This window comes from Tamandua tetradactyla, chromosome X (assembly GCF_023851605.1).
Source record: "Tamandua tetradactyla isolate mTamTet1 chromosome X, mTamTet1.pri, whole genome shotgun sequence".
NCBI lineage: Eukaryota > Metazoa > Chordata > Mammalia > Pilosa > Myrmecophagidae > Tamandua > Tamandua tetradactyla.
The window spans coordinates 6603174-6629051 of record NC_135353.1 but is presented as its reverse complement, the minus strand read 5'-3'; the positions used below and the strand labels follow the sequence as shown (position 1 = coordinate 6629051).

The following is a 25878-nucleotide window of genomic DNA, read 5'->3' as shown; positions in this document are numbered from 1 at the left end:
CGGCTGGCCTGTCGCAAAGCGCGCGCGTGCGGGTCGCTTGACGGCAGCAGGGGGCGGGGCAGAGGGGAGGGGGCACGCGCTTAGCCCCGCCCCTTCCCCGCCCCTGGGCAGCCCAGGAGAACCCCCGGCCCCCCCCAAGGCCGTGGGTAGCCCCTTTGTCTCCTTAATTCGTTCCCCCAAAAGTGTCTGTAGGTGACACGGGCTGCGCAGCAGGCTTCCCGGACGCCACTCAGAAGGTCGGAGCTGGAGGGCCACTTTGGCTGGATTTATTGAGTTGAAATTCACATCACCTAAAATTTCCCATCGGAACCAAGCACAAGGGAAAAATCCAGCGGCTGCAAAAACCCTGCGCAGCCACCAGCTCACCCCACTCCCAGAACCTTCTCGTCACCCCAAACGGGAAACCCTGTACCTGTTAAACAGCCACTGCCCGCGCCCCTGCCAATCCCCAATCTGCTTTGTGTCGCCAGTTGCATTTGCCCATTCTGGATACAGCCCCTATAAACGGGGTGGCGCCGTATGTGACTTCGGGCTTCCGGACTCTTGCGCTGAGCGGGATGCTTTGGAGGTTGGTGGGAGGGGTAGTATCTGCCAACTTCGTTCTCTTGACCACTGCATGGACGCACAGACCACATTCTGTTTATCCATCCGTCACCGGATGGGCACTTCGTGCACGCGTCCTACCTGGCCGTGCGACGACCCGGACAGCAAGTACCTGTCGCACCCCCCGGACCCCGGACAAGAAGCTCCCTCCCAATTGTAGCGATTAGCCTCGGTTCAGGACCCCGAGTTGCCTTTAGCTGCCAGGTCTCTGGTCCCCTTCTCTTGGGGACAGCTTGGTGAAGCGTCCCCTCGCCTGGCTTTGACAGAGCGCTTGAATCAACACACCGGGCTCAGGAGTGGCAGGCACAGGCCACCGGGCCCAGGGACGGCGGACACGGCGAGAAGGCGGGGCTCTGTGGTTCGGGGCGCCCAGGCTGGCCCCGGGGGCCCCCTACACTGTCCAGACCTCCAGCTCTTGCATCTGCCTCCGGAGATGCTAACTGGAGGTGGCCTGGTTGGTGGCCGAGCCCTCGGGGCTGGGAGAAGCCGGCCCCAGGTTTGAATTCGGACGCCAGCCCCTCCGGGCCGCCTGACCTGGCGCAACCACTCGGGGCTGCTCTGCCTTGCTTTCCTGTGACTCATGGATCTGTCATCTCCGGGCAGCCCAGGGCCCACGCCGGCCTGGGGGTTGGGGTTGGGGGTGGGGGTGGGGCCTGCACGGGAAAGCGGCCGATCCCATGCCTGGCGCCAGGCGATCCCTCCTCCTCTATCCCGGCGCAGGGCGGAGCCGGGCCGGGGCCTGGCCGCCAAGGAGGGCGGGCCGTCGGGGCCGGGTGGGTCCGGAAACCAGCCTGTTCCTCTTTTCTCCCTCCTGTCCCTGCTGCGATTCTGCTAGGTGTTGCAGGGTGAGCTTGGAGCCGGGCTGGGAGACCAGCTGGAGTGCGCAGGTAAGGGGGAGTCCTGGGGACGGAGGGAGGGAGGAAGGAAGTGGCCCCCTGGCAGGCGGTGGGTGGGGCTGGGGGGGGGTTGAGATGGGAAGGGCAGCCCAGGCTGGGGCCTGAGGCCTGGTGGGGTCACCTGGGCTGGGCTTTGGTCCCAGACCAGGAAGAGTCTCGTCATCTTTTTGGTTCTGGACCCGAGTCCTCCTAAGGGACCCCGGTGCCCAGAGCCTCCAAACCTGCCAGTGCCAGTGCAAGTGTCCCCAGACCCACTGGAGAAGAGGCACAAGGGCAGGGCACCCCTCACTGAGCGTGAGGGACAGAGACAGGTGACCAGGGAGAAATGGGCATGGGACTCAGCCAGGGGAGCGAGGGAGACACGTGGGCTCATGGTGACAGAGGGGACAGGGAGGGGAGGGACCAGAGGAAAGAGGGCAGGAAAGACAGGGAGGGAGGGAGAGAGGGAGCCCCGGGGCGGGGGGCGGGGAGAGGGTGACAGAGGAAAGCAAGCGGACAGAATCCCAGGGACCAGGATGCTGAGACGCTCAAGGAGCTGAGTGAGGGGCTGGGCAGAGACAGCTGAGAGGGACCCTAAGGCGGAGGCACCCTCTAGCCAGGAGAGGGGATCAGGAACGGCCGGTGCGAGTCGGATGTCGGGGGACCAAGGCCCCATCACACAGTGCAGGGTGGGGTGGACACAGGGGTCCTTGCCAAGGAGGGTGGGATGTGGGATCGCCCTTGAGGCCAGCATCTCTACTGGTGGGGGTTGACCTGCAAGATAAAATCTCACATGGGGGTGGGGGTGGGTGGGGGTGAAGTGTGTAGAGATATTCCTCCCAGTTGTTAAATGACCGTGAGAGGTCGGAAACAGCCCAAGCCTCCACGCAGCCGGTTGAAAGAAGGGGATCGAGCCATGGGTGCTGGCCACCCCAGGTGGGGCGCCAGAAGAAGGAAGATGGGAGATCTGCCCAGGCTGCAGCCTGGCGGCCTGGGGAGGGCTATTCCTGGGCAAGACGTGGGAGGTGGGAGGGCGCTGTCTCCGTCCCTTATTCCCGTGCCGTTCCGGAAGCAGGACAAGCCTCGGCTTTGGAGTCGCGGCCTGGGGCGCCCTGGATCAGCGTGGAGGACCCCCGCAGCCTGCCCACCTGCCATGCCCGCCCTGGCTGCGCTCCTGCTGGTCCTCCTGGCAGGTGGGGCCCAGGCCTTTCGCATCTGCGCCTTCAATGCCCAGCGGCTGACCCTCGCCAAGGTGGCCAGGGAGCCAGTTTTGGACACCCTGGTGCGGGTAGGTCCCCGGGGCCCCCAGCCCAGCCCCAGTCAGGGGGCAGATCCCAGAGAAAGGCAAGGGTTGGGGAGACGTTGATGCAGAGAAGGAGCTGTGAGCGGGCTCCTTGCCCCCCACCCCCGCTCACCCCTACCCACAGCCGCTCTTCTCTTGGGTCCTTTCCACTCACACTGCTCTCTGCTGCAAGCGTGACAGTCTCCGGCACACCAGTTCCAGCCACCCCATCCCCCGCCCACCAAGGGCCCCATCCCGCCACTGGGGTTCCAGCACTGAGCACAGCAGGGCTCGCCGGTGTCCCACAGATCCTGGCTCGCTGTGACATCACGGTGCTGCAAGAGGTCGTGGATTCTTCTGGCAGTGCCATTCCCCTCCTGCTCCGAGACCTCAACAGGTGAGGGGCGCTCTGGGGGGGGGGGGATCTGAATTCTGGGGTTTCCCCCCGCCACACACACACACAGATGAGCCTTGGGGATGGGGGTGGGGGTGGCTGACCCCCGGGGTCCCCTTTCCTGGCAGATTCGATGCCTCCGGGCCCTACATGCAGCTGAGCAGCTCCCTGCTGGGACGCAGCACCTACATGGAGAAGTATGTGTACATCTACAGGTGAGTACCACGGCCCGCCCATAGTTTTCTCCCTCACCTGAACCGGCCTCCGTGCCCGCTGGCAGGAGCTCTTCCTTCTCCACGCTGTGAAGTGGGCACCCGGCTTTCTCTCTCCCGCGGGAAGCCCGGAGGCTCAGAGCCTGGCTGCCCCTCCGGTTGGGAGTGCCCGACCTCACGGGGACCCGTCTCGGTTTCAGGAAACGACTCAACGTCTCTGGGATGACAAAGTGGGGGGATCCCTTTGGGCCTGGGATGGAGACGGGGAGGAGAACGGGCAGGGAAGGAGACCTCTTTCTCCATGCGGACGAAATGATACAATGTCCGGAATTCGCTTGGAAATAATAGGGGACTCCCAGGTAGATGTGAAAAAGGGAAATGAAAACGCACGTCCACGCTTGGACATGCCCAGAGGCCGGTGAGTGGGGTGAGTAGAATAGGGCCTACCCACGCCACGCAGGATGATTCAGCCACAACAAGGAATGAGGTCCTGGCATACCTCGAGAATGCTATGCTCAGCCAAAGGAGCCAGATGCAAAAGGCCACGTGTTGTGTGATTCCATTTCTATGAAGTTTCTGGAATAAGCAGGGTTGCCTGGTTGCCAGGGGCTGGGGGTGGAAGGGGCAATGGGGAGTGACTGCTTTTTTTTTGGGGGGGGGGGGTTATGGGGTTTCTGTTGGGGTGATGGAAATGCTCTGGAATGAGATGGTGATGCCGGCTGCTAAACCTTGTTCAAATGTACTAAAAGCAGCCAAACTGCGTGCTTTGCGTGGATTAGTTTGACAGTGTGTCAATTATATCTCAATTAAAAAAAATGTGTAGTACAGCAAAAGGCAAGGAAGGCTGGACACCCATGAGACGGGCCAGCCGGGGCAGTCCCTGGTTGGGGCCTGCTCCCCGCCGATGACCAGCTCCAGTTGTTTGCACGCACTTGAAAACCAAAACCCAGTGGCCTACGTGCACTGCTGTCCCTGCCTGTCCCTCCCAGGTCACACAAGACCCAAGTCCTGCAGTCATACGTGTATGACGACAAGGACGATCTCTTTGCGCGGGAGCCCTTTGTGGCCCGGTTCACCCTGCCCAGCAAGGGTAGGAGGGGAAGGAGGGAGGGCCAGGGTCCCCTCGGGGTGGGGGGGCGACAGCTGGGGTGGGGGGGCGGGGAAAAGGGCCGGGCCGGGTGGGTTCTTCCCCCCAGCCCTCGCCGGGCACTCCCAGTTCTTCCCAGCCTGGTGCTGGTGCCACTGCACACCACCCCGAAGGCCGTGGAGAAAGAGCTGAACGCCCTGTACCAAGTGTTTCTGAACGTCACGCGGTGTTGGCCGGGCGAGGTAGGGGAGCCGGAGGGGTGGGGGCTGGGGCACCCCGGTGGCCGGCCCGACCTCCCGTCCTGCCCTTTGTCTCCAGGATGTGATCCTGCTCGGGGATTTTAACGCTGACTGTGCCTCACTGCCCAAAAAGCGCCTGGGCGAACTGACCCTGCGCACCCGGGAGGGCTTTCTCTGGGCCATCCCCGACGGGGCAGACACCACGGTGCGAGCCAGCACCCACTGTGCCTACGACCGCATCGTGCTGTACGGGGAGCGCTCCCAGGGCCTGCTGCGCGCTGCCACTGCCTTCGACTTCCCCAGGAGCTTCCAGCTCAGCGAGGAGGAGGTGATGGGGTGGGGGTGGAGGTGGGGTGGGGGAGCGCGCAGGGGGGACCATGGGGAGGGGCGGAAGGGGAGGGAGACATGCTGACACCTTGTGCCCCCCACTCCCCCCAGGCCCTCAACATCAGCGACCACTACCCTGTGGAGGTGGAGCTGAACCACGCGGCACCGGGGGGGCAGCCCCTTAGCCTGGTGGTCGCTCTGTTGCTGCCCTCGCTGCTGCTGCCACTCGTGCCCACCCAGCTGGGTCCCACGGCCTAAGCCCACCCCGGGGCCTGCCACCTCCTCCAGGGGCGCCACGATGACACCGCCTTGGGGACGCAGAGCCTGGCTGCTCCTGTCCATCTTGCCCTAGGGCTCAGCTGACTCTGGAGGCGGCGGGAAGTGGGGGTGGGGTGACTGCAGCTCTCCTCCACCGGACTCCAGCCCTCCTCCCTCTGCCTGCGACCCTCCTCCTTCTGACTGTGGCCCTACTCCACCTGCCTTTTCTTTGCTCCAGCTTTTCACGTCTCTTTGCTGCAGCAGGTGTCTGGAGGAAGAGGAATGTGGAGGAAGAGGCCGCCAAGGGCCCTGGAGCTGTTCCCAGGCCACCCCACCCCACCCCCTGACAGCAGTGGCAGGAGTGGGGACAAAGCAGGTGCTCCAGGGCTGAGGGAGCAGAAGGAGGTCCAGGAGGCCATCTTGGCTAAACCACAGGGCTCAGAAAAGGGATCATGAAAGATCCAAAGATTTGATGATGTGAAAAAGAAAAACTTTCATGCATTGAGAACAAAACCAAGACTGGAGGAGATATTACATATTGGCAGCGGATATGCCAAAAGGCTATCTTTATTGTATACAGAATCCATATAAATGCATAAAAAACTGAGATCCCAATAGAGAAAACAAAGCAGTTTACACCAACATAAAATGCGCCAACGCTGGGAAGGTTTATTGAAAACCAGGTAATGAAAGTAGCTGGAAAGAGCCCCAATTAGCAGTGGCCAAGCCCGGGTTTATAACCCACCCGGGGGTGCAGCCAAGCGGGGCACCCAGACCCCCAGTGCACACAGGGAACACCCGTAGCCACAACCTGATCACCCAGCCTTTCTGACATCAAGGGGCCCAGGGTGCACACTTGAACCGCTTTATGAGTACAAAGTCGCCAAAGGAAAGGGGGGAGGGCACTAGGCAACAGTGAGCTGCTGCCCGCTGACAGCAGGCTCCTCCCAAACTCGCCCCTTTCCAAAGGACAAGGGAGTTCAGCAAAAACGGGTATGGGGCCATTGGGGCCATCTAAGTGTCAGCTCTATGGCTTGTAACCATTACAGCTAGCCAGCGGCCTCAGAGGGGCCACAGGCTGGAGGAAGGCGAGTGCAGGTGGCCTGTGGCCTTGGGGCAGGACACACGGGACACCCAACACCTGGGCCAGTGCAAATGGCCTGTAGCCTTGGAGCAGGACACACGGGACACCCAACGCCTGGGCCCTGGAGGGTGCTGGTGGTCTCCAGAGGTTCTGAAGGGTGAGGGTTGCTAGAGCCGGCTTGAGGGCGGCTCACTCCCAAGTGCTCCACCAGCCCCGGTTCTCCAACCCAGCCCAGGGCCCTAGGCCACCCTGCCTAGCGCAGCTCTGCGGACGGCCCTCCTCAGGCTGCATGGCTGCTTTAGGAACAGGCTAGCCCTGGCACAGAATCTGAGTGGGGCAGCCAAAATGCCAAGACCCCCAGCTTCCACGTGGAAACCGTGTCAGCATGAGTAGCATTAGCTTCCAGAATGCAGGGCCTGTAAGGGCTGGGGTGGATGAGGGCCAGGGCCTTGGCACAGATGGGTAAGCTGAACTGGGGCAAACTAGGTCTGCAGGCCCTGGACAATCTAGATTAACACAACGGGGAGCTCCAGGTTGGCCAAGTGATGGCCCACTGTTCCCAAGTTCTGGACCCTGCCTGGGCCTGTGGGTTCCAGCCAAGCCTTTTCTCTATCCTGTTGAGGGGGTCCCCCCGCAGAGCTGCAACAAATCTTATCTCCCACACCTGCCAGATCCTGAGCGTTCAGGATTCAGGGCCCGCAGCTCAAGGCCAGGGAGGAGTGAAGCCCACATTTGAAAGGTGCCTGGCACTCCATCCATCCCGCTCCTGCCCAGTTTAGTGCAGTCAGCCTCTTCCCCAGGGGACAGTGATGCTAGGGCCCAGGGTTGCCAGAAGCACAGCAGCTGCCCTCCCCAGGCAGGGATGCCAAGCACAGTAGACATGGATGACCAAGAAGTAGTTTATTGGTGGGCACAGACTGGGTGGGGGAAGTGGTGGCAAAGCCTTCATGAGTGCAGAGCCCGCCACTTATCCAAGGGCCCGCGATTGGGGATGTATTTGACCCCACAACCATCTGGGATGAGGCGCTTCTCAGCTACCATGTCTTCAAATTCATCAGCATTGAACTTGGTAAAGCCCCACTTCTTGGAAATGTGGATCTAGGGAGAGACAGAAGAGATGAGCCAGCTGGGGGGGGGGACCTGGGGCAAGGCCACGTGGGAGAAAGGGATGGGCACTGCCACTTACTTTCTGGCGGCCAGGGAACTTGAACTTGGCCCTGCGCAGCGCCTCGATCACATGCTCCTTATTTTGAAGCTTGGTGCGGATGGACATGATGACCTGGCCTATGTGGACCCTGGCCACCGTACCCTGGGGCTTTCCAAAGGCACCGCGCATACCTGTCTGGAGCCTAGGTTGGGGAGGGTACGAGGTCAGACAGGACCATCAACAGGAAAGGGCTGTCTCCAAGGTCCCTTGGGGCAACCCGTACAAGCAACAGGCTGCGTACACTACCGAGGAGGCTGCTGTCCGCAGCCACTGCACACCGGGCCCCCATAGGGAGAGGGGGACGGTCGGCTTAATTGGCTGCGCAGAACAAAGACCCCTGTGCCCCCAAAGAATGGAGTAGACAGGAGACTCGGTGCAGTGCCATCGGGCCACTCAGAGCTCCCAACTGTCTGGGGCAGATGGCCGTGGTCAGGCCCCAGGAGCTCCCAGTAAAACTCCCTCCACCACTCGCCTCCCAAAAGGCTTGGTCACGACACCAAACCCCATTCCAGGGCAAGCGGCTGCCCAATGAACCTGCTTGCCAACCCTCACCCCCATCCTGGCCACTCAGCTTTAGTTTGTTGACTCTATGGGAGGGCCTGTGCACCCGGAAAAGATGAAAATCGAAGCAGATTAACTCGCACGTTGTCGACAGACTTTTTTTAAAAGACCACTGTAGCTCTGCTTTGTGACTGGCAAGGACACAAGCCGGGGACCCAGCCTACCTGTCAGCCCCAGCACAGGACAACATCTTGTTGATACGGATGACATGGAAGGGATGGAGGCGCACGCGGATATGAAAGCCATCTTTGCCACAACTCTTCACCATGTATTTGTTGGCACAAATACGGGCCGCCTCCAGGGCTAGGGAAGGGGGAAAACATGCGGCAAAGGGTGAGGCCAGATCCACAGGCATTTGCCCTCCCCAGGCCAATCTCAGGTAACACCAGTGCCACCGACATCAGCATGTCCCCCCCCCCCCCCCCCCCCCGTGCCAGTGACCCTGGCTCTTGGCGAATGAGCCGGTGCAGTGCGTTGAGTGGAGGGATGGGGTGGGGCGGGGCAAACACGCAGGAGGGTGTGACCAGCAGAGGACCCTGCCTACCTTCGGAGGAGAGCTGCTCGTATTCGTCTGACACCATGTGGCCACACAGTGGGAACTCATCCACTTTGGCTTTCTTGCGACCCAGGTCAAAAATGCGGATCTTTGCATCTGGAACAGGCCCCCACGGTTAAGTGTGTGGGTGGGCGGCTGGCTCGGTGTGACCCCCACTATTAGTTAAGAACAAACCAGCTGGGGAACTTACTACTTACCAGGGACACCTCGGCAGAAGCGAGACTTTGGGTAGGGCTTGTTCTTACAGTACCGGTAACTGCGAGGGGGGGGGGAAACTCAGGTTTGAAGCTGTTTACAAGCTGAGTTGGACAAAAGGAACGCCCAGTGGCCCCTGGGGGACCGATCAGGAGGAGGGCTGGGAAGCCAAGGGCCCTTTATATGAAATTGGCTCTCAACCAAGTCAGGCAGGCCTAAGACAAATTTTCTCTTGTCCCATATCAGGTTGAAAACTTCCAAATAAAGCCACACGGCCCCGTCTTTAGCCACACCACTTTTTCACGCTTCCAAGTAATCTACCAAAAGCCTCTGATCATATGGCACTAAATCCTCTCGGAGCCACGTGAGAGGGCGCCGGCGCCCCCTGTAGGGCCTGCGGGCCGGCGGCGCCCGCTCTTTCCCGGGCTGCCCTTGGCGTCCGAGGACGCATGACACGACGCCCGGAAATCGCACACAAAGGGCCGGACAGGGGCTCGAGCCCAAAAGGGTGGTGAATCTGCAGGACAGAGGGCAGGATGCAAGGCCGACGATGGCTCGGGGCCCAAGGCCGACACGGCACCACGAGCGCCCTGAAGTTTTAACGAAAAGGGACCGGACGAAACGAGGGCCAAAAGAGCAGCCGTGTGGAGGGAAAAACGGGGCGCCCGCACCCAGCACTGCCTTTTAGCGCTCTTTGCCCTCCCTTTCCCTCCGGCTGATGCCACCTCACGGACTCGGCACTCACCACCGGGCGGGGCGGCGGCCCATAGCGACACCAAGATCTTCGGCGGCTGCAACAAAACAGATAAAGTCGGAACAACAACAATAAAAAACCCAGGACAGGCCGCAAGGCCCGAGACGGGGGTGGGGGGGGCGGGGGAAAACGGCAAAAGCGCCGGAAGAGCGAGGAGCCGCGCGTACTCACCGCGCCGAAAGGAAAGAGGCGCTCCCACGCCTGCGCGCGCTTTATATAGGCGCCTCCCGCCTCGGGCGTGAGGACGCTCTTTCATCACGTCGCGACCATAGACGCGGAGGCCCTCTGCGCCTGCGCGCCGGCGTGCCCTGGCACTTGCGCGGCGCGCAGAGGTGCCTGGGGCCTGGGCGGTGCGGACGAATCCGGCCTCGCCACATCGGCACGCGAGGAGCCGCCGGCCACTTCGGATGCAGAGCTTCTGCTTTGGGCCTGGCCTTGAACTATGTATTTTCCTCGAACTGAAAGAAAGAAAAGTCCGGGAGCTGGGCTTCCGCGTGCTCCACGGAGGTGGCGGCTCCGGGCCCCCCTCCCCCACCCCCGGCCCCTCCCCCACCCCCACCCCCGGCTCCTCCCCTCGAGCCCCTGGGGCCGGGCTCCGGTGTTGACCAAAGGGACCCAGGCGGGAGACCCGCCCCCCGCCCTGACCCGAGGGTCCCAACAGGCCTTGTCGTCAACCGTGCAGTGTTCCCGTTGCACTGCGACCCAGGGTGCGGGGGTGCGGTTACTGCAGCGGCGCTGGGCGGCGCCAGCAGAAAGCCCGAGGAGAAGCGCTCGGTGGGCCCATCCCCTCCGGGCCGTACTGCCCGCCGTCGTGCCCAAGGGCCGGCCTGGCCTTGCAGATTGTCGGGGACAGAGCCGTCGTTCCGCCCCGGGGCGACCCGCGCAGGCGCCAAGGAGGGCGGGCGACCCCTCGCGGTGTCACAGGAGGCCTGGTGGCGCCTCTGGGGCCACGCCCAGTTGTGGCCTCTGGGGACCCCTGGCGCCCCCCTCCTGTGCGCTCCTCCCCTCCCGGGGCCCAGAAGAGGGACACTCCTCTTCCCCGCCTCATGTTCTCTGACGGGTGTGGTCCGCCAGGAAGGGACTCCCGAGAAGCGTCCCTGATCTGAGGACGCGGGTGGTGGCGCCAGCAGCTGGGGCCGCTTCAGCACCTGGCCCGACTTTCTCCTGGGGGTGGGGTAAAGGGGGACCAGGTGCGCCCCAGAGCAGGCCTGCGGCGTCTTCACAAGTGCGCGCCCAAGGCACCGTCCATGCCGGAGCCTGCAGGTCGGGGGGCCCCGAGAATTTGGACCCCCATCAGCTCCGGGCGCTGCTGGCCCGGGGACGCCTCTTGGGACTCCCTCAGGGTGTGGTCCCTGCCCCGCCCGGGGCGACTGCGCTCAGGGTGCTGGCGCCCGCAGGGCAAAGGGGCTTTCCCGGGAGGGCGGGCGCCGACTGGGGGCGCAGGAGGGCGCCTTCCGCAGGCCCGGGGGAAAGGGGCGCAGCGGCTCCCCGACTGCCGGGCCGACCTGACGGGAAGGGGAGGCCCTCAGATCGGGGCGGGTTGGGGGGGGGGAGTCCACCCAGGGCGCCAGAGTGGGGGGCGGAGAGGCCAGAAGCAGGAGGGCGGGGAGAGAGGAGAGGTGGTCTGGGGGTGGGGGTGGAGGGCAGGGAGAGCGCTGTGGAGCGGGCGCCTGCAGCCTGGGGCCCGGGCCTCTGGTGGCTGTGGGGACATGTCCTCGGCGGCAGCGGGTCGTGGCCGCGGGGAGGGCGCCGGGCGCCGTGTGGATAGGCTGCGCTCTATATCCGCTGATGGCCTGGGGCCGGGGTCGGGGCTGCCGCTCTTTTGTCGTCTGTCCCCAGGCTCTGTGGCCGGGGTTTTGTGTTTGTTGAGGCAGGGGGTTGGGTTCCCGGGTCGTCGGACCTGGCAGGCCGCCCCAGAAGCCTCTGAGGATCTGGCTGCTGGGACAGCACCAGGAGCAGTGGCCTCTGCTCTGCCGTCCTCCGCCCCACAGCCCCCAGCCCCCTGGAACTCCCTCGGGGGAAGCGTGCAGGAGGTCCCCCACGGAGGGGGTTGCCCAGTGCCCCCGGGGGCCTGCCATCCCTGAGAGTGAGCCAGGCTGGCCCAGCTGGGGGCCTGGGGGCCTGGTTATCACCAACAAGCATCAACTGGGTACATCGCCAGTCCTTGAGACAGCGTCCATCCTGGGGGTCTGCAGGGGGCAGGGAAGGAAGAGCCTCCTTTGGGCCTCTCTCTGGGCCTGTCTTGCCCACACGAGGTGCCCAGAGTAGGGCGGCTGAGGCTGGGAGGCACCCAGCATGGGCCCATAGGTGTAGAGATGCCCCAACCCTGGTCCCAGGCCTGGACCTTGGCCTTCCCTGCTGTCCTATCCTGCCTGTCTCGGGGACCCTGGAATCTGGCATCGCTGAGGTGAGGGGGGGGGGCAGTGGTGGTGGCAGGTTTGTTCCCACGGCCACACTGCCTCTTCCCTCCAAGAATCAAGAAAAATGTGTCTTGGAACCTTCGCGGGAGATTGCTAATTGTCCGTCCTCAATTTCCCGCCCCACCCACCTTCCTTGGGTTCTTCATTCCACCCTCGTCCTCTTGGCCAATCCTGTTCCCACCTAGCTAGAGTTTTTCTTTGAAAACTGGGTTTTTGGAAAGACATCTCCTAAATGGGAGAAAATATTTGGAAATGTATAACTGTAAAGACTTTAATATACACAATATATAAAGAGCTCTTACAACTCAACAACAAAGGGACAAATAACCAATTAAAGAATGGGCAGATGACTGGACTAGCCATTTCTCCAAAGAAGATATACAAAGAGCCAAAAATCACATGAAAAGATGTTCAACATCATTAGCCATTAGAGAAACATAAATCAAAACCACAGTGAGGTAACTTCCTCAATATGATAAGGGACATATATGAAAAACCAATAGACAGCATTGTACTCAATGGAAAGAGACTGAAAGACTTCCCCCTAAGATCAGGAACAAGACAAGGAGGCCCACTGTCACCACTGTTATTCAACATTGTGCTAGAAGTTCTAGTGAGAGCAGTCAGGGAGGATAAATAAATAAAAGGCATCCAGACGGGAAGGGAGGAAGTAAAACTTTCATTATTCATAAATGATATGATACTTAACTTGGAAAATCCTGAGAAATCTACAACGAAGTTACTTGAGCTAATAAACACATTCAGCAAGGTGGCAGGTATAAAATTAATGTGCAAAAATCAGTAACATTTCTATACACAAGCAATGACCTAGCTGAGGGTCAATTAAAGAAAAAAATCCATTCAAAATAATAATTAGAAGTATCAAGTACCTAGGAGTGAATTTAACTAAGAACATAAAGGACTTGTACACAGAAAACTACAAAGCATTGCTAAAAGAAATCAAAGAAGATCTAAATAGGTGGAAAGACATTCCTTGCTCATAGATAGGAAGGCTAAATATAGCTAAGATGTCAATTCTATCCAAATTGATCTACAGATTCAACGTGGTACCAATCAAAATTCTAACAACCTACTCTGAAGACTTGTGAAAGCTTATTACCAAATTCATCTGGAAAGGAAAGAGTCCCGAGTAGCTAAAAGCATCCTAAAAAAAGAATGAAGTGGGAGGATTAACACTCTGTGATTTTAAGACATTATAAAGCCACAGTGGTCAAAACAGCATGGTACTGGCACAAAGATAGAAGTATTGACCAATGGAATCTAATCGAGAGTGCAGAAATAGACCACCAAATCCAGGTCAACTGATCTTCAACAAGGGCCCCAAATCCGTGAAGTGGGACAAAGTAGTCTTTTGAATAAATGGGCATGGGAGAACTGGATATCAATAGCCAGAAGAATGAAAGAGGACCCTTACCTTACACCCTATACAAAAATTAACTCAAAGTGGATCAAACAGCTAAATATAAGAACTAATACCATCAAGCTCTGTGCTGGTTTGAAAGGATGTGTGTCCCCTAGAAAAGCCATGTTTTAATCTAAATCCCATTTCATAAAGGCAGAATAATCCCTATTCAATGCTGTATGTTTGAAACTGTAATCAGATCATCTCCCTGGAGATGCGATTTAATCAAGAGTGCTTGTTAAACTGGATTAGGGGATGACATGTCTCCACCCGTTTGGCAAAGAAGAATGACATAGCCATGAGAAGCAGAGAGTCCACAAGCCAGCGACCTTTGGAGATGAAGAAGGAAAATGCCTTCCCGGGGAGCTTCATGAAACAGGAAGCTAGGAGAGAAAGCTAGCAGATGACGCCGTGCTTGCCATGTGCCCTTCCAGCTGGGAGAGAGGCCCTGACTGTTTGCCATGTGCCTTCTCACTTGAGAGAGAAACCCTGAACTTCATCAGCCTTCTTGAACCAAGGTATCTTTCCCTGGATGAATGCCTTTGATTGGACATTTCTATAGACTTGTTTTAATTGGGACATTTTCTTGGCCTTAGAACTGCAAACTAGCAATTTATTAAATTCCCCTTTTTAAAAGCCATTCCGTTTCTGGTATATTGCGTTCCTGCAGTTAGCAAACTAGAACAGGCTCCTAGAAGAAAATGTAGGAAAGCATCCTCAAGACTAAGTAATAGGAGGTAGAAAAAAAACTTTACACCAAAGCACATGCAACAAAAGAAAAAATAGATAAATGGGAACTCCAAAATCAAATGCTTTTGTGCCTTAAAAGACTTTGTCAAAAAGGTGACAAGGCAGCAACTCAATGGGAAAAAGTATTTGGAAGTCACACATCAGACAAAGGTTTGATATCCTGTATATACAAAGAAATCATACAATGATTTCTCCACAATGAAAGAACAACCCAGTTATGAAATGGGCTAAAGATATGAATAGGCATTTTTCTGAAGAGCAAATGCAGATGGCTCAAAAGCACATGAAGAGATGCTCATTTTCATTAGATATAAGGGAAATGCAGATTAAGACTACAATGAAATACCACCTCATATGTATAAGAATGGTTGCTATTAAACAACCAGGAAACTATAAATGTTGGAGAGGATGTGGAGAAATTGGGACACTTATGCACTGCTGGTGGGAATGTACAATGGTGCAGCCACTATGGAAGACTGTTTGGCAGTTCCTTAGGAAACTAAATATCAAGTTGCCCTATGACCCAACAATAGCACTACTTGGTATATACCCAGAAGAGCTGAAAGCAATGACACAGACATTTGCACACTGATGTTCACAGCAGGATTATTCATGATCACCCAAAGATGGAAACAACCCAAATGCCCATCTACAGACGAGTGGATTAACCAGATATGGTATATACATACGATGGAATATTATGGAGTAGTAGGATGAAATGATGTCCTGAATCACATGACAAGATGGATGAGCCTTGAGGACATAATGCTGAGTGAAATAAGCCAGACACAAAAGGACAGATACAGGATAACTCCACTTTTATGACCGTGGTAAAGGTAAAATCAGAGGCTTATATCACAGAATTATAGGGGACCTAGAGATATATAGAAGCTGGTCAGGTCGGGATTAAGGTAGTTCAGAATACAGGAGTAAGAAAGACATTGTCTGTATCTTAGAACCTCACCTACTCTTTGAGACCAAAGGAAGAAAAGTTTATTTTGTCTAGAACCTAAACTTTCTGTGGCACATAATCTAGCTCAACCTGTCTGGATAGATCATTTAAACAGTCCAAACACAGGGACCCCAGAATAAGAAAGAGGTCTTTTAATCCTGCATAGTTTAATGGATACATCCCAGAGTATATTAAACAGATAATCAAAAAGTATTGGCACTGGGCAGATGGCGGAATAGAATAGGTCGAGTTCATCGCTGCTCAAAGGAACAGCTAGAGAAGGGACAGGAGGGCGACTGAGATGACAATTGCAGGGTGTAAGTGACCTGGGAGTGTCTTCTGCACCACATAGGGAGGTCCCAGTTGCTATAGCTGAGGCACTGAGAAGCAGAGAACAGGAGACCGCCCCCCTGGTGCAAACAGCCTCACGTGGAAGCATGGAGCCCTGGGGACTAGGAAGTAAGTCAAGCCAAGTTCCTTGAACACGTTACCCTCATCAGCACAGCCCAGCGACCCACAACCCACCCCACGCACCTGAACCCCGTCACCCGCGCTCCAAGCGACCCCGCCCTGCCACCCCCCAGTGCATATATCCGCCGACCCCTGCACCTCAAGCGCGCACACGCCTGCCCCAGCCCCACCCACTTGCTGCGGTCTCTGACCTCTGTTCCCACGCTACCCAGCCCATACAGTCCCACAGCCCCACCCCACCTTCCCTTTGCTCTGCGCACAGGTGCGTCAGTTTACTGGGGCTCCCAGATCTGCGCATGCGCATGGCCCCCAGTGTGTGTGTCTCTCTCTCCCTCTTCCTCTCCCTCTCCCTCTCCCTCTCTCTCTCTCCCTCCCCCTCCCCTCCCCTCCCCTCCCCTCCCCCTCCCCCTCCCCTCTCCCTCTCCCTCTCCCTCTCTCTCTCTCCCTCCCCCTCCCCTCCCCTCTCCCTCTCCCTCTCTCTCTCTCCCTCTCCCTCTCCCTCTCCCTCTCCCTCTCCCTCTCTCTCTCTCTCTCTCTCCCTCTCTCTCTCCCTCTCTCTCTCCCTCCCTCTCTCTCTCTCTCTCCCCCTCTCGCTCCCCCCCCCTCTCTCTCTCTCTCTCTCTCTCTCTCTCCCTCCCTCCCTCCCTCACTCTCTCTCTCTCTCTCTCTCTCCCTCTCTCTCTCCCTCCCTCTCTCTCTCTCTCTCTCTCTCTCTCTCTCTCTCTCACACACACACACACACACACACACACACACACAACCAAGCTCTGGGAAAGCGCTGACCTGCGCAACCCATACAGGAGCAGCCCAGTCTGTTGCCCCTGAGCTCTGCACATGCGCACACCAGGGCCCCATGCCCTAGACCAGTGCGCACAGGACCCTGTCCCCAAGACCCATGCACCCGCACACCCACATCATCCTGCTGCTGGGCACCCACGTTCCCAGGCACCAGAATAGCATCCCCAGCCTGTGCCTAGACCTGCACTGCAACGCATCACTGCACGTTTGTGCCCCACCCCACACCTTGCATCCTGCTTCACATCCATCCCGCAAACACAAGGCTTTAAACTACTGAAGGAAATCAACTCCAAGGTAAAGCAATCAAGATATTTGCATGCCACAAAGACAGCAGAAGATCACTAAACAAATCACGATGCAGACATATAGCCCTGCCTAATGACCAAATTAAAACACTGGAGGAGACACAGATGTTGGAACAACTAATCAAAGATGTGCATATAACTTTATTCAGTAAAATAAGTGGGATAGCAAATGACATAAAGGAGATCAAGAAGACAGTAGAAGAGCATAAAGAGGAATTTGAAAGAATAAATAGAAAAATAGCAGATATCACAAACTTTAAGGATGCTGTAGACCAAATAAAAAACACACTAGAGACACACAACAGCAGATTTGAAGAGGCAGAAGAAAGAATAAGCAAACTAGAGGACAGGCCAACTGATTTAGAACACTCAAAACAGCAAATGGCAAAAAAAAAAAGATGGAAAAATTTGAATTGGATCTCAGGGAAATGATGGACAAAACAAAGCACACAAATATAAGAGTCACTGTTGTCCCAGAAGGAGAAGAGAAGAGTAAAGGGCTAGGAAGAGTAGTTGAGGATGTAATGGGGGGAAACTTCCCAACACTTAAAAAGGACATAAATATGCAAGTCAAACAAGCTCAAAGAACTCCAAACAGAATAAATCCAAATAGGCCTTCCCAAGCCATATACTAATCAGCCTGTCAACTGTTAAAGAGAAGCAGAAAATCCTGAAAGTGGCAACAGGAAAACAATCCATTACATAGAAGTGAAACCACGCAAGACTGAGTTCAGACTCCCCAACTGGCACTATGGAGGTGAGAAGGCAGTGGTATGATATATTTAAGATCCTGAAAGAGAAAACCTTCCAGCCAAGAATTCTCTACCCAGCCAAATTGTCCTTCCAAACTGAGGGAGAAATTAAAATTTTCACAAACAAAGGCTGAGAGAATATGTCAACAAGACATCAGCTATACAAGAAATACTAAAGGGAATTCTGCCAGTTGAAAAAAAAAATGACAGAAGAGGGAGGTCTAGAGGAGGGCACAGAACTGAAGAGTAAAGGTAACTTAAAGGATAAAAAGAGAAAATAATATATAGATCTGACAAATACAATCCAAAAGATAGATGGTGGATTCAAGAAACGCCTTTTCAGTAATAACTTTGAATGTTAACCGACTAAACATACCAATTAAAATATACAGATTTGCAGAATGAATTAAAATATATAATCCAGCTATATGCTGCTTACAAGAGGCTCATTTTAGACAGAAGGATACAAATAGGCTGAAAGTGAAAGGATGGAAGACATGTTCCATGCGAGTTGTAATCAAAAGAAATCAGGAATAGCTATATAATATCAGACAAAATAGACTTCAAATGTAAAGATATCATAAGAGACAAAGAAAGACACCATATATATTAATAAAAGGGACAATCCTCCAAGAAGAAATAGCAATCATAAATATTTATACTCCCAATCAAGGAGCTCCAAAGTACATGCGACAGACATTGGCAAAACTGACGGGCGTGATAGATGTTTTAACAATAATAGTAGGAGACTTTAATACACCACTCTCCCCTAAAGTTAGAAACAACCAGACAGAGGATCAATGAGGAAATAGAGAAGTTAAACAACTTGATAAATGAATTAGACCTAACAGACATATATAGGTCATTAAACCCAAAAACACCGGGCTATACATTCTTCTCTTAGCGCTCATGGAACATTCTCCAGGATAGCTTATGTGCTGGGGCATAAAACAGGTCTTTATAAATTTACAAACTTTGAGATTATTCAAAGCATTTTCTCTGATCACAATGGAATGAAGCTGGATATCAATAACCACAAAAGAACGAGAACTTTCACAAATATATGGAGATTAAATAACATACTCTTTTTTTAAATACATATTTTTTATTAATAAAAAAATCAACATACAATATGAACATTCTTTTTTATCACATAGATGTATATTCAACATCATGATCATTTCTTAGAACATTTGCGTCAATTCAGAAAAAGAAATAAAAGAAAACAGAAAAAAATTCATAACTACCATACCTCTTACCCCTCCCTTTCATTGATCACTAGCATTTCACCCAATATATTTTAACCTTTGTTCCCCTATTTTTTTCTATACCCTTACCACTCCCTTTCATTGATCACTAGTTAAATAACACAATCTTTTTTTTTTATTAATTAAAAAAAGAATTAACAAAACAATTAGAAATCATTCCAATCTACATGTACAATCAGTAATTCTTAATAACATCACATAGTTGCATATTCATCATTTCTTAGTACATTTGCATCGATTTAGAAAAAGAAATAAAAAGACAACAGAATAAGAATTAAAACAATAATAGAAAGAAAAAAAAAACAAAAACAAAAAACCTATACCTCACATGCAGCTTCATTCAGTGTTTTAACATAATTGCATTACAATTGGGTAGTATTGTGCTGTCCATTTCTGAGTTTTTATATCCAGTCCCGTTGTACAGTCTGTATCCCTTCATCTCCAATTATCCCTTCTCTTTTTTTTTTTTTTTTAATTAACGGAAAAAAAGAAATTAACCCAACATTTAGAGATCATACCATTCTACACATGCAATCATTAATTCTTAACATCATCACATAGATGCATGATCATCATTTCTTAGTACATTTGCATTGGTTTAGAAGAACTAGCAACATAACCGAAAAAGATATAGAATGTTAATATAGAGAAAAAAATAAAAGTAATAATAGTAAAATCAAAACAAAACAAAACAAAAACCTATAGCTCAGATGCAGCTTCATTCAGTGTTTTAACATGATTACTTTACAATTAGGTATTATTGTGCTGTCCATTTTTGAGTTTTTGTATCTAGTCCTGTTGCACAGTCTGTATCCCTTCAGCTTCAATTACCCATTGTCTTACCCTGTTTCTAACTCCTGCTGAACTCTGTTACCAATGACATATTTCAAGTTTATTCTCGAATGTCCGTTCACATCAGTGGGACCATACAGTATTTGTCCTTTAGTTTTTGGCTGGATTCACTCAGCATAATATTCTCTAGGTCCATCCATGTTATTACATGGTTCATAAGTTTATCTTGTCTTAAAGCTGCATAATATTCCATCATATGTATATACCACAGTTTGTTTAGCCACTCTTCTGTTGATGGAGATTTTGGCTGTTTCCATCTCTTTGCAATTGTAAATAATGCTGCTATAAACATTGGTGTGCAAATGTCCGTTTGTGTCTTTGCCCTTAAGTCCTTTGAGTAGATACCTAGCAATGGTATTGCTGGGTCGTATGGCAATTCTATATTCAGCTTTTTGAGGAACCGCCAAACTGCCTTCCACAGTGGTTGCACCCTTTGACATTCCCACCAACAGTGGATAAGTGTGCCTCTTTCTCCGCATTAAATAACACAATCTTAAACAACCAGTGTGTCAAAGAAGAAATTGCTAGAGAAATCAATAGCTATCTGGAGATGAATGAAAATGAGAATATAACATATCAGAACTTATGGGAAGCGTCAAAGGCTGTGCTGATGGGGATATTTATTGGCTTAAATGCCTATATTAAAAAAACAAGAGGGTGCCTGGGTGGTTTGGTGGTAGAATGTTCGCCTTTCATGTGGGAGGCCCGGGTTCGATTCCCGGACCATGCACCCACTCCCTGCCAAAAAAAAAGAAAGAGCAAAAATTGAGGACTTACCTGCTCACTTGGAGAAACTTGAGAAAACACAGCAAGCTATCCCCAAAGCAAAAAGTATTGGCAAAGTACCTCAAATAATGGGAGAAAAAATATGGAACTATTACATTTTACCACCAGGGAAACCCCTGATACTATGTCAAACATTAGGGACACTTAAATCAATAGGCCATGCCCTCGATCATGAGGCTTACTCTTGTGAAGCTTATGTATGTCGCAGAGAAGCTTAGCCTACCTATAGGCATGCCTAAGAGTTACTTCTGGAGGACCTCTGTTGTTGCTCAGATGTGGCCTCAGTCTCTCTAAGTCCAACTCTGTAAATGAAATTATAGCCCTCCTGCCTACATGGGACATGACATCCAGGGATGAAAGTCTCCCTGGCAGCATGGGAGGTGACTCTCAGGGATGAGTCTGGCCCTGGCACCATAGGATCAATAATTCCATTCTGACCAAAAGGTAGAAGTGTAACAAATAAGGTATCAGTGGCTGAGTGAGTTCAAATAGAGTCTAGAGGCTACTCTGGAGGTCACTCTTACATAAGCATCAGTTAGACATTGCTACTTACCATAGCTTGCCAACCCCCAACCAAAACCATTCCTGACAATCCTCAAAAACACCTAGGGCAATATATAAGATTCTACAAATGTTCCATGCACTAGGGTAACTTTCCAAAACCTACAACCTGGAGATGGGTCCCTGGGCCAGATACGTCCTGAAATGCAGACAAGCCAGTCTCTCCAGAACATCAGCTAGTTCCATCCCCCTATCCTATATTACCAACGCCCCTTTCAGCATGAAAACACTAGAATGGGCCTAGCCCAAGTGCCCCTAAAGAGTGGGAGAAAGACCCAAGGCGATGGTGGAGTTATACAGAGACGGTAGGGCTTAACGAATGAATATGATTGCTGAATCATTATATTGATATTTCTTTTAGTTTTAGAGCAGCTAGAAGTAAAAACCTAAAATTGTGGAATTGTAACCCATGCCAAACTCTGAAATCTGTTCAACAACTAATTGTGGCAATGTGCTTTGAAATTTGTGGCTTTTTTGTATATACGTTATTTTTCACCAAAAAAGTTCATTGCGATGATATATCTATCTACTCCTTCTAGCCTCCAGTATTCTGAGCAGCTAGAAGGAAAAATCTGAGCTGATGGAATGGCAGCCCATGACAAACTCTGGGATCTGTCCTGTAACAACTTGTTGAAGAGTGCTTGAAAACTATTGCTTTTTTCTTTCTTTGCTTTGTATAGATGTTATATTATACAATAAAAAAGTTAAAAAAAAAAAAAGAGAGAGATACCACTTCACGCCCAGTGGAATCCCACTATTAGCAAAAAACAAACAAACAAATAAAAACAGAAATTCACAAGTGCTGAGAAGGATGTGGAGATAGAAGAATCCTTGTCCGTTGTAGGTGGAATGGAAAGTGGGTGTGGTGGCTGTGGGAAAACAGTTTGGTGGCTCCTCAGAACTTAAATAAGAATGACCGTGTGACCCTGCAGTTCCACTTCCAGGAATATAGTCAGGAGAACTGAGAGCAGCGAGATACACCGATATTCATTCCAGCATTTTTTTTTTTTGCATAGGCCCTTTTTATAGTTGTAGTAACTATATATATATATATTATGTATATATATATATATATATATATATAACAATGTTTTCCATGTTAACCACTTTCAAGTGCACAATTCACATTCACCATTCACAATACTCACAATGTTTTCTCATCACTACCTTCCAATTCCAAAAGCTTTTTATCACCCAGAACAGAAACTTTGCACACATTACCAACTTCCCCCAGCTCCAGTAACTTCTAATCTACTTTCTGCTTCTATGAATTTGCTGATTCTAGATATTTTCTGTGAGTGGAAACACACAATACTTGTCCTTTTGTATCTGGCTCCTTTCACTTAGGGCAATGTTTTTGAGTTTCAGCTATGTTGTAGCATGTATCAAAACTTCATTCCTTTTAGCAGATGAATAACATTCCATCACGTATACATGCCACATTTTTTTTCTTTTTTTAAATTTTTATTGTGGTACAAAATTTCCTGTTTTAATGACTAACATCTGTATTTAATATCAGTGGTATTAATTATATTTGCAATATTGCATCACAGCATTTTTTCAAGTTTCTATTACTCTTTTTTTATTAATTTTTTAATTTATTTTTTTAAATACCAAAAAACACCTAACAAACGCAAACATTCCTATTTTGATCATTCCGTTCTACATATATAATCGGTAGTTCACAATATCATCACATAGTTGCATATTCATCATCATGATCATTTCTCAGAACATTTGCATCAATTCAGAAAAAGAAATAAAAAGACAACAGAAAAAAATTCATACGTACCATACCCCTTACCCCTTCCTTTCATTGATAACTAACATTTCAATCTAAATTTATTTTAACATTTGTTCCCTCTATTATTTATTTATTTATATTTTTTTTTATTAACGGAAAAAAAAGAAATTAACAATTAGAAATCATACCATTCTACATATGCACTCAGTAATTCTTAACATCATCACATAGATGCATGATCATCGTTTCTTAGTACATTTGCATCGGTTTAGAGGAACTAGCAACACAACAGAAAAAGATATAAAATGTTAATATAGAGAAAAGAAATAAAAGTAGCAATAATAGTAAAAAAAAAAACAAAAACAAAAACAAAAACAAAACCCTATAGCTCAGATGCAGCTTCATTCAGTGTTTTAACATGATTACTTTACAATTAGGTATTATTGTGCTGTCCATTTTTGAGTTTTTGTATCTAGTCCTGTTACACAGTCTGTATCCCTTCAGCTTCAATTACCCATTATCTTACCCTGTTTCTAACTCCTGCTGGACTCTGTTACCAATGACATATTTCAAGTTTATTCTCGAATGTCCGTTCACATCAGTGGGACCATACAGTATTTGTCCTTTAGTTTTTGGCTGGACTCACTCAGCATAATATTCTCTAGGTCCATCCATGTTATTACATGGTTCATAAGTTTATCTTGTCTTAAAGCTGCATAATATTCCATCGTATGTATATACCACAGTTTGTTTAGCCATTCTTCTGTTGATGGAAATTTTGGCTGTTTCCATCTCTTTGCAATTGTAAATAATGCTGCTATAAACATTGGTGTGCAAATGTCCGTTTGTGTCTTTGCCCTTAAGTCCTTTGAGTAGATACCTAGCAATGGTATTGCTGGGTCGTATGGCAAGTCTATATTCAGCTTTTTGAGGAACCGCCAAACTGCCTTCCACAGTGGTTGCACCATTTGACATTCCCACCAACAGTGGATAAGTGTGCCTCTTTCTCTGCATCCTCTCCAGCACTTGTCGTTTTCTGTTTTGTTGGTAATGGCCATTCTGGTGGGTGTGAGATGATATCTCATTATGGTTTTGATTTGCATTTCTCTAATGGCCAGGGTATTTATTTATTTTTAATCCATATGTTTCATTTGTCTGTCAATCAGGTAATTAAAAGAAGCATCAGACACAAAGTTTTCACAATCACACAGTCACATTGTAAAAGCTATATCATTATACAATCATCTTCAAGAAGCATGGCTCCTGGATTTTGCTGGTTTGTTCAGAGTGATGCCCCGACGAATCCCAGAGTGATTCGATCAGTGAGTGGAAAAGTATCTGCAAAGCCCCCTTCGGGAAGTGGTGAGAATGGGGAGAAATTCAACTTCCCCAAGTTGAATTCTTGATATTCTCACAAGCGAGAACAGGGAGAAATTCAACTTCACCAAGTTGAATTCTTGATATTCTCACAAGCAGTGTGGACAACCAAAGCTATAGGCAGAGCCCCCAGTCTTGGGATTTGTTCATATGAAACTTAACCCCGCAAAGGATAGGTCAAGCCTACTTAAAATTTAGGCCTAAGAGTCACCCCCAAGAGAGCCTCTTTTGCTGCTCAGATGTGGCCTCTCTCTCCAGCCAACACAACGAGCAGTCTCACCACCCTACCCCTCTCTACGTGGGACATGACTCCCAGGGGTGTGGACCTTCCTGGCAACGTGGGACAGAGATCTTGGAATGAACGGAGACTCAGCATCAAGGGATTGAGAAAAACCCTAGAATGAGCTGAGATTTAGTGTCAAGGGATTGAGAAAACCTTCTCCACCAAAAGGGGGAAGAGGGAAATGAGACAAAGTGTCAATGTCTAAGAGACTACAAACAGAGTCGAGAGGTTATCCTGGAGGTTATTCTTATGCATCAAGTAGATATCATCTTGTTATTCAAGATGTAATGGAGAGGCTGGAGGGAACTGCCTGAAAATGTAGAGCTGTGTTCCAGTAGCCGTGTTTCTTGAGGATGATTGAATAATGATACAGCTGTTACAATGTGACTGTGTGATTGTGAAAACCTTGTGTCTGATGCTCCTTTTATCTACCTTATCAACAAAGGAGTAGAACATAATGGAATAAAAATAAATAACAGGGGGAACAAATGCTAAAATAAATTTAGTTTAAATGCTAGTGATCAATGAAAACAAGGGGTAAGGGGTATGGTAGGTATAATCTTTTTTTTTTTTTCTTTCCTGTGTTTGTTTTATTTCTTTTTCTATTGTCTTTTTATTTCTTTTTCTGAATTAATGCAAATGTTCTAAGAAATGATGAATATGCAACTAAGTGATGATATTGTGAATTACTGATTATGTATGTTGTTTTATTTTGTTTCTTTATTTTTTTGATTAATAAATATATTATAAAAAAAAAAAAGAAGAAGAAGCATGGCTCCTGGAACACAGCTCTACATTTTCAGGCAGTTCCCTCCAGCCTCTCCACTACATCTTGACTAACAAGGTGATATCTGCTTAATGCGTAAGAATAACCTCCAGGATAACCTCTCAACTCTGTATTTGGAATCTCTCAGCCATTGACACTTTGTCTCATTTCGCTCTTCCCCCTTTTGGTCGAGAAGGTTTTCTCAATCCCTTGATGCTGAGTCTCAGCTCTTTCCAGGATTTCTGTCCCACATTGCCAGGAAGGTCCACATCCCTGGGTTTCATGTCCCACGTAGACGGGGACGGTGGTGAGTTTGCTTGTTGTGTTGGCTGGAGAGAGAGGCCACATCTGAGCCACAAAAGCGGTTCTCTTGCGGGTGACTCTTAGGCCTAATTTTAAGTAGGCTTGACCTATCTTTCATATGAACAAACCCCAAGACTGGGGGCTCGGCCTATAGCTTTGGTTATCCACACTGCTTGAGAGAATATCAAGAATTCAACTTGGGGAAGTTGAATTTTCCCCTGTTCTCACCATTCCCCCAAGGGGACTTTGCAAATACTTTTTTATTCACTGTTCAAATCACTCTGGGATTTATTGGGGCATCACTCTGGACAAACCAACAAAATCTCATGTCCTAGTCAAGGTTCCATGTACTCATGGTGTTCAATTAAGCTGTCTACATAACTTATATTAGGAAATGCACTAGTCAAAATATAAATTTTGTACCAAATAAATA

General features: G+C 50.5%; 2 protein-coding genes and 1 non-coding gene across 3 annotated transcripts; 1 reads left to right on the top strand and 2 right to left on the bottom strand.

Moving 5' to 3' along the window:
* Positions 1 to 1373: 1373 nt before the first annotated feature.
* On the top strand, positions 1374 to 6706 carry DNASE1L1 (deoxyribonuclease 1 like 1). Its single transcript, XM_077146134.1, has 8 exons — positions 1374 to 1490; positions 2554 to 2766; positions 3069 to 3157; positions 3283 to 3369; positions 4356 to 4456; positions 4583 to 4695; positions 4772 to 5020; positions 5131 to 6706. Exons 2-8 carry the CDS (start codon positions 2632 to 2634, stop codon positions 5275 to 5277), a joined length of 921 nt encoding a protein of 306 aa, XP_077002249.1. The 5' UTR covers positions 1374 to 1490; positions 2554 to 2631; the 3' UTR covers positions 5278 to 6706.
* A 540-nt stretch (positions 6707 to 7246) lies between these two features.
* RPL10 (ribosomal protein L10) lies at positions 7247 to 9761 on the bottom strand. The gene is made up of 6 exons (XM_077146135.1): positions 9626 to 9761; positions 8883 to 8941; positions 8674 to 8781; positions 8294 to 8432; positions 7548 to 7710; positions 7247 to 7459 (listed from the first exon to the last, which is right to left on the bottom strand). The coding sequence occupies exons 1-6, from the start codon at positions 9646 to 9648 to the stop codon at positions 7307 to 7309; spliced, it is 645 nt and encodes a 214-aa protein (XP_077002250.1). The 5' UTR covers positions 9649 to 9761; the 3' UTR covers positions 7247 to 7306.
* On the bottom strand, positions 7758 to 7892 carry LOC143672350 (small nucleolar RNA SNORA70). Its single transcript, XR_013169805.1, has one exon. It is a non-coding gene; the product is annotated as a small nucleolar RNA SNORA70 (small nucleolar RNA).
* Positions 9762 to 25878: the final 16117 nt, after the last annotated feature.

Excerpts from the sequence above, each read along its gene's own strand:
- DNASE1L1 (XM_077146134.1), top strand. The coding sequence starts at position 2,632 with ATGCCCGCCCTGGCTGCGCTCCTGCTGGTCCTCCTGGCAGGTGGGGCC. Across the intron at positions 3,370-4,355 it reads AAGTATGTGTACATCTACAG|GTCACACAAGACCCAAGTCC; the intron begins GTGAGTACCACG and ends TGTCCCTCCCAG. Across the intron at positions 5,021-5,130 it reads TCCAGCTCAGCGAGGAGGAG|GCCCTCAACATCAGCGACCA; the intron begins GTGATGGGGTGG and ends CACTCCCCCCAG.
- RPL10 (XM_077146135.1), bottom strand. The coding sequence starts at position 9,648 with ATGGGCCGCCGCCCCGCCCGGTG. Across the intron at positions 8,782-8,882 it reads CTTCTGCCGAGGTGTCCCTG|ATGCAAAGATCCGCATTTTT; the intron begins GTAAGTAGTAAG and ends GGCCTGTTCCAG. Across the intron at positions 7,460-7,547 it reads AGTTCCCTGGCCGCCAGAAA|ATCCACATTTCCAAGAAGTG; the intron begins GTAAGTGGCAGT and ends GTCTCTCCCTAG.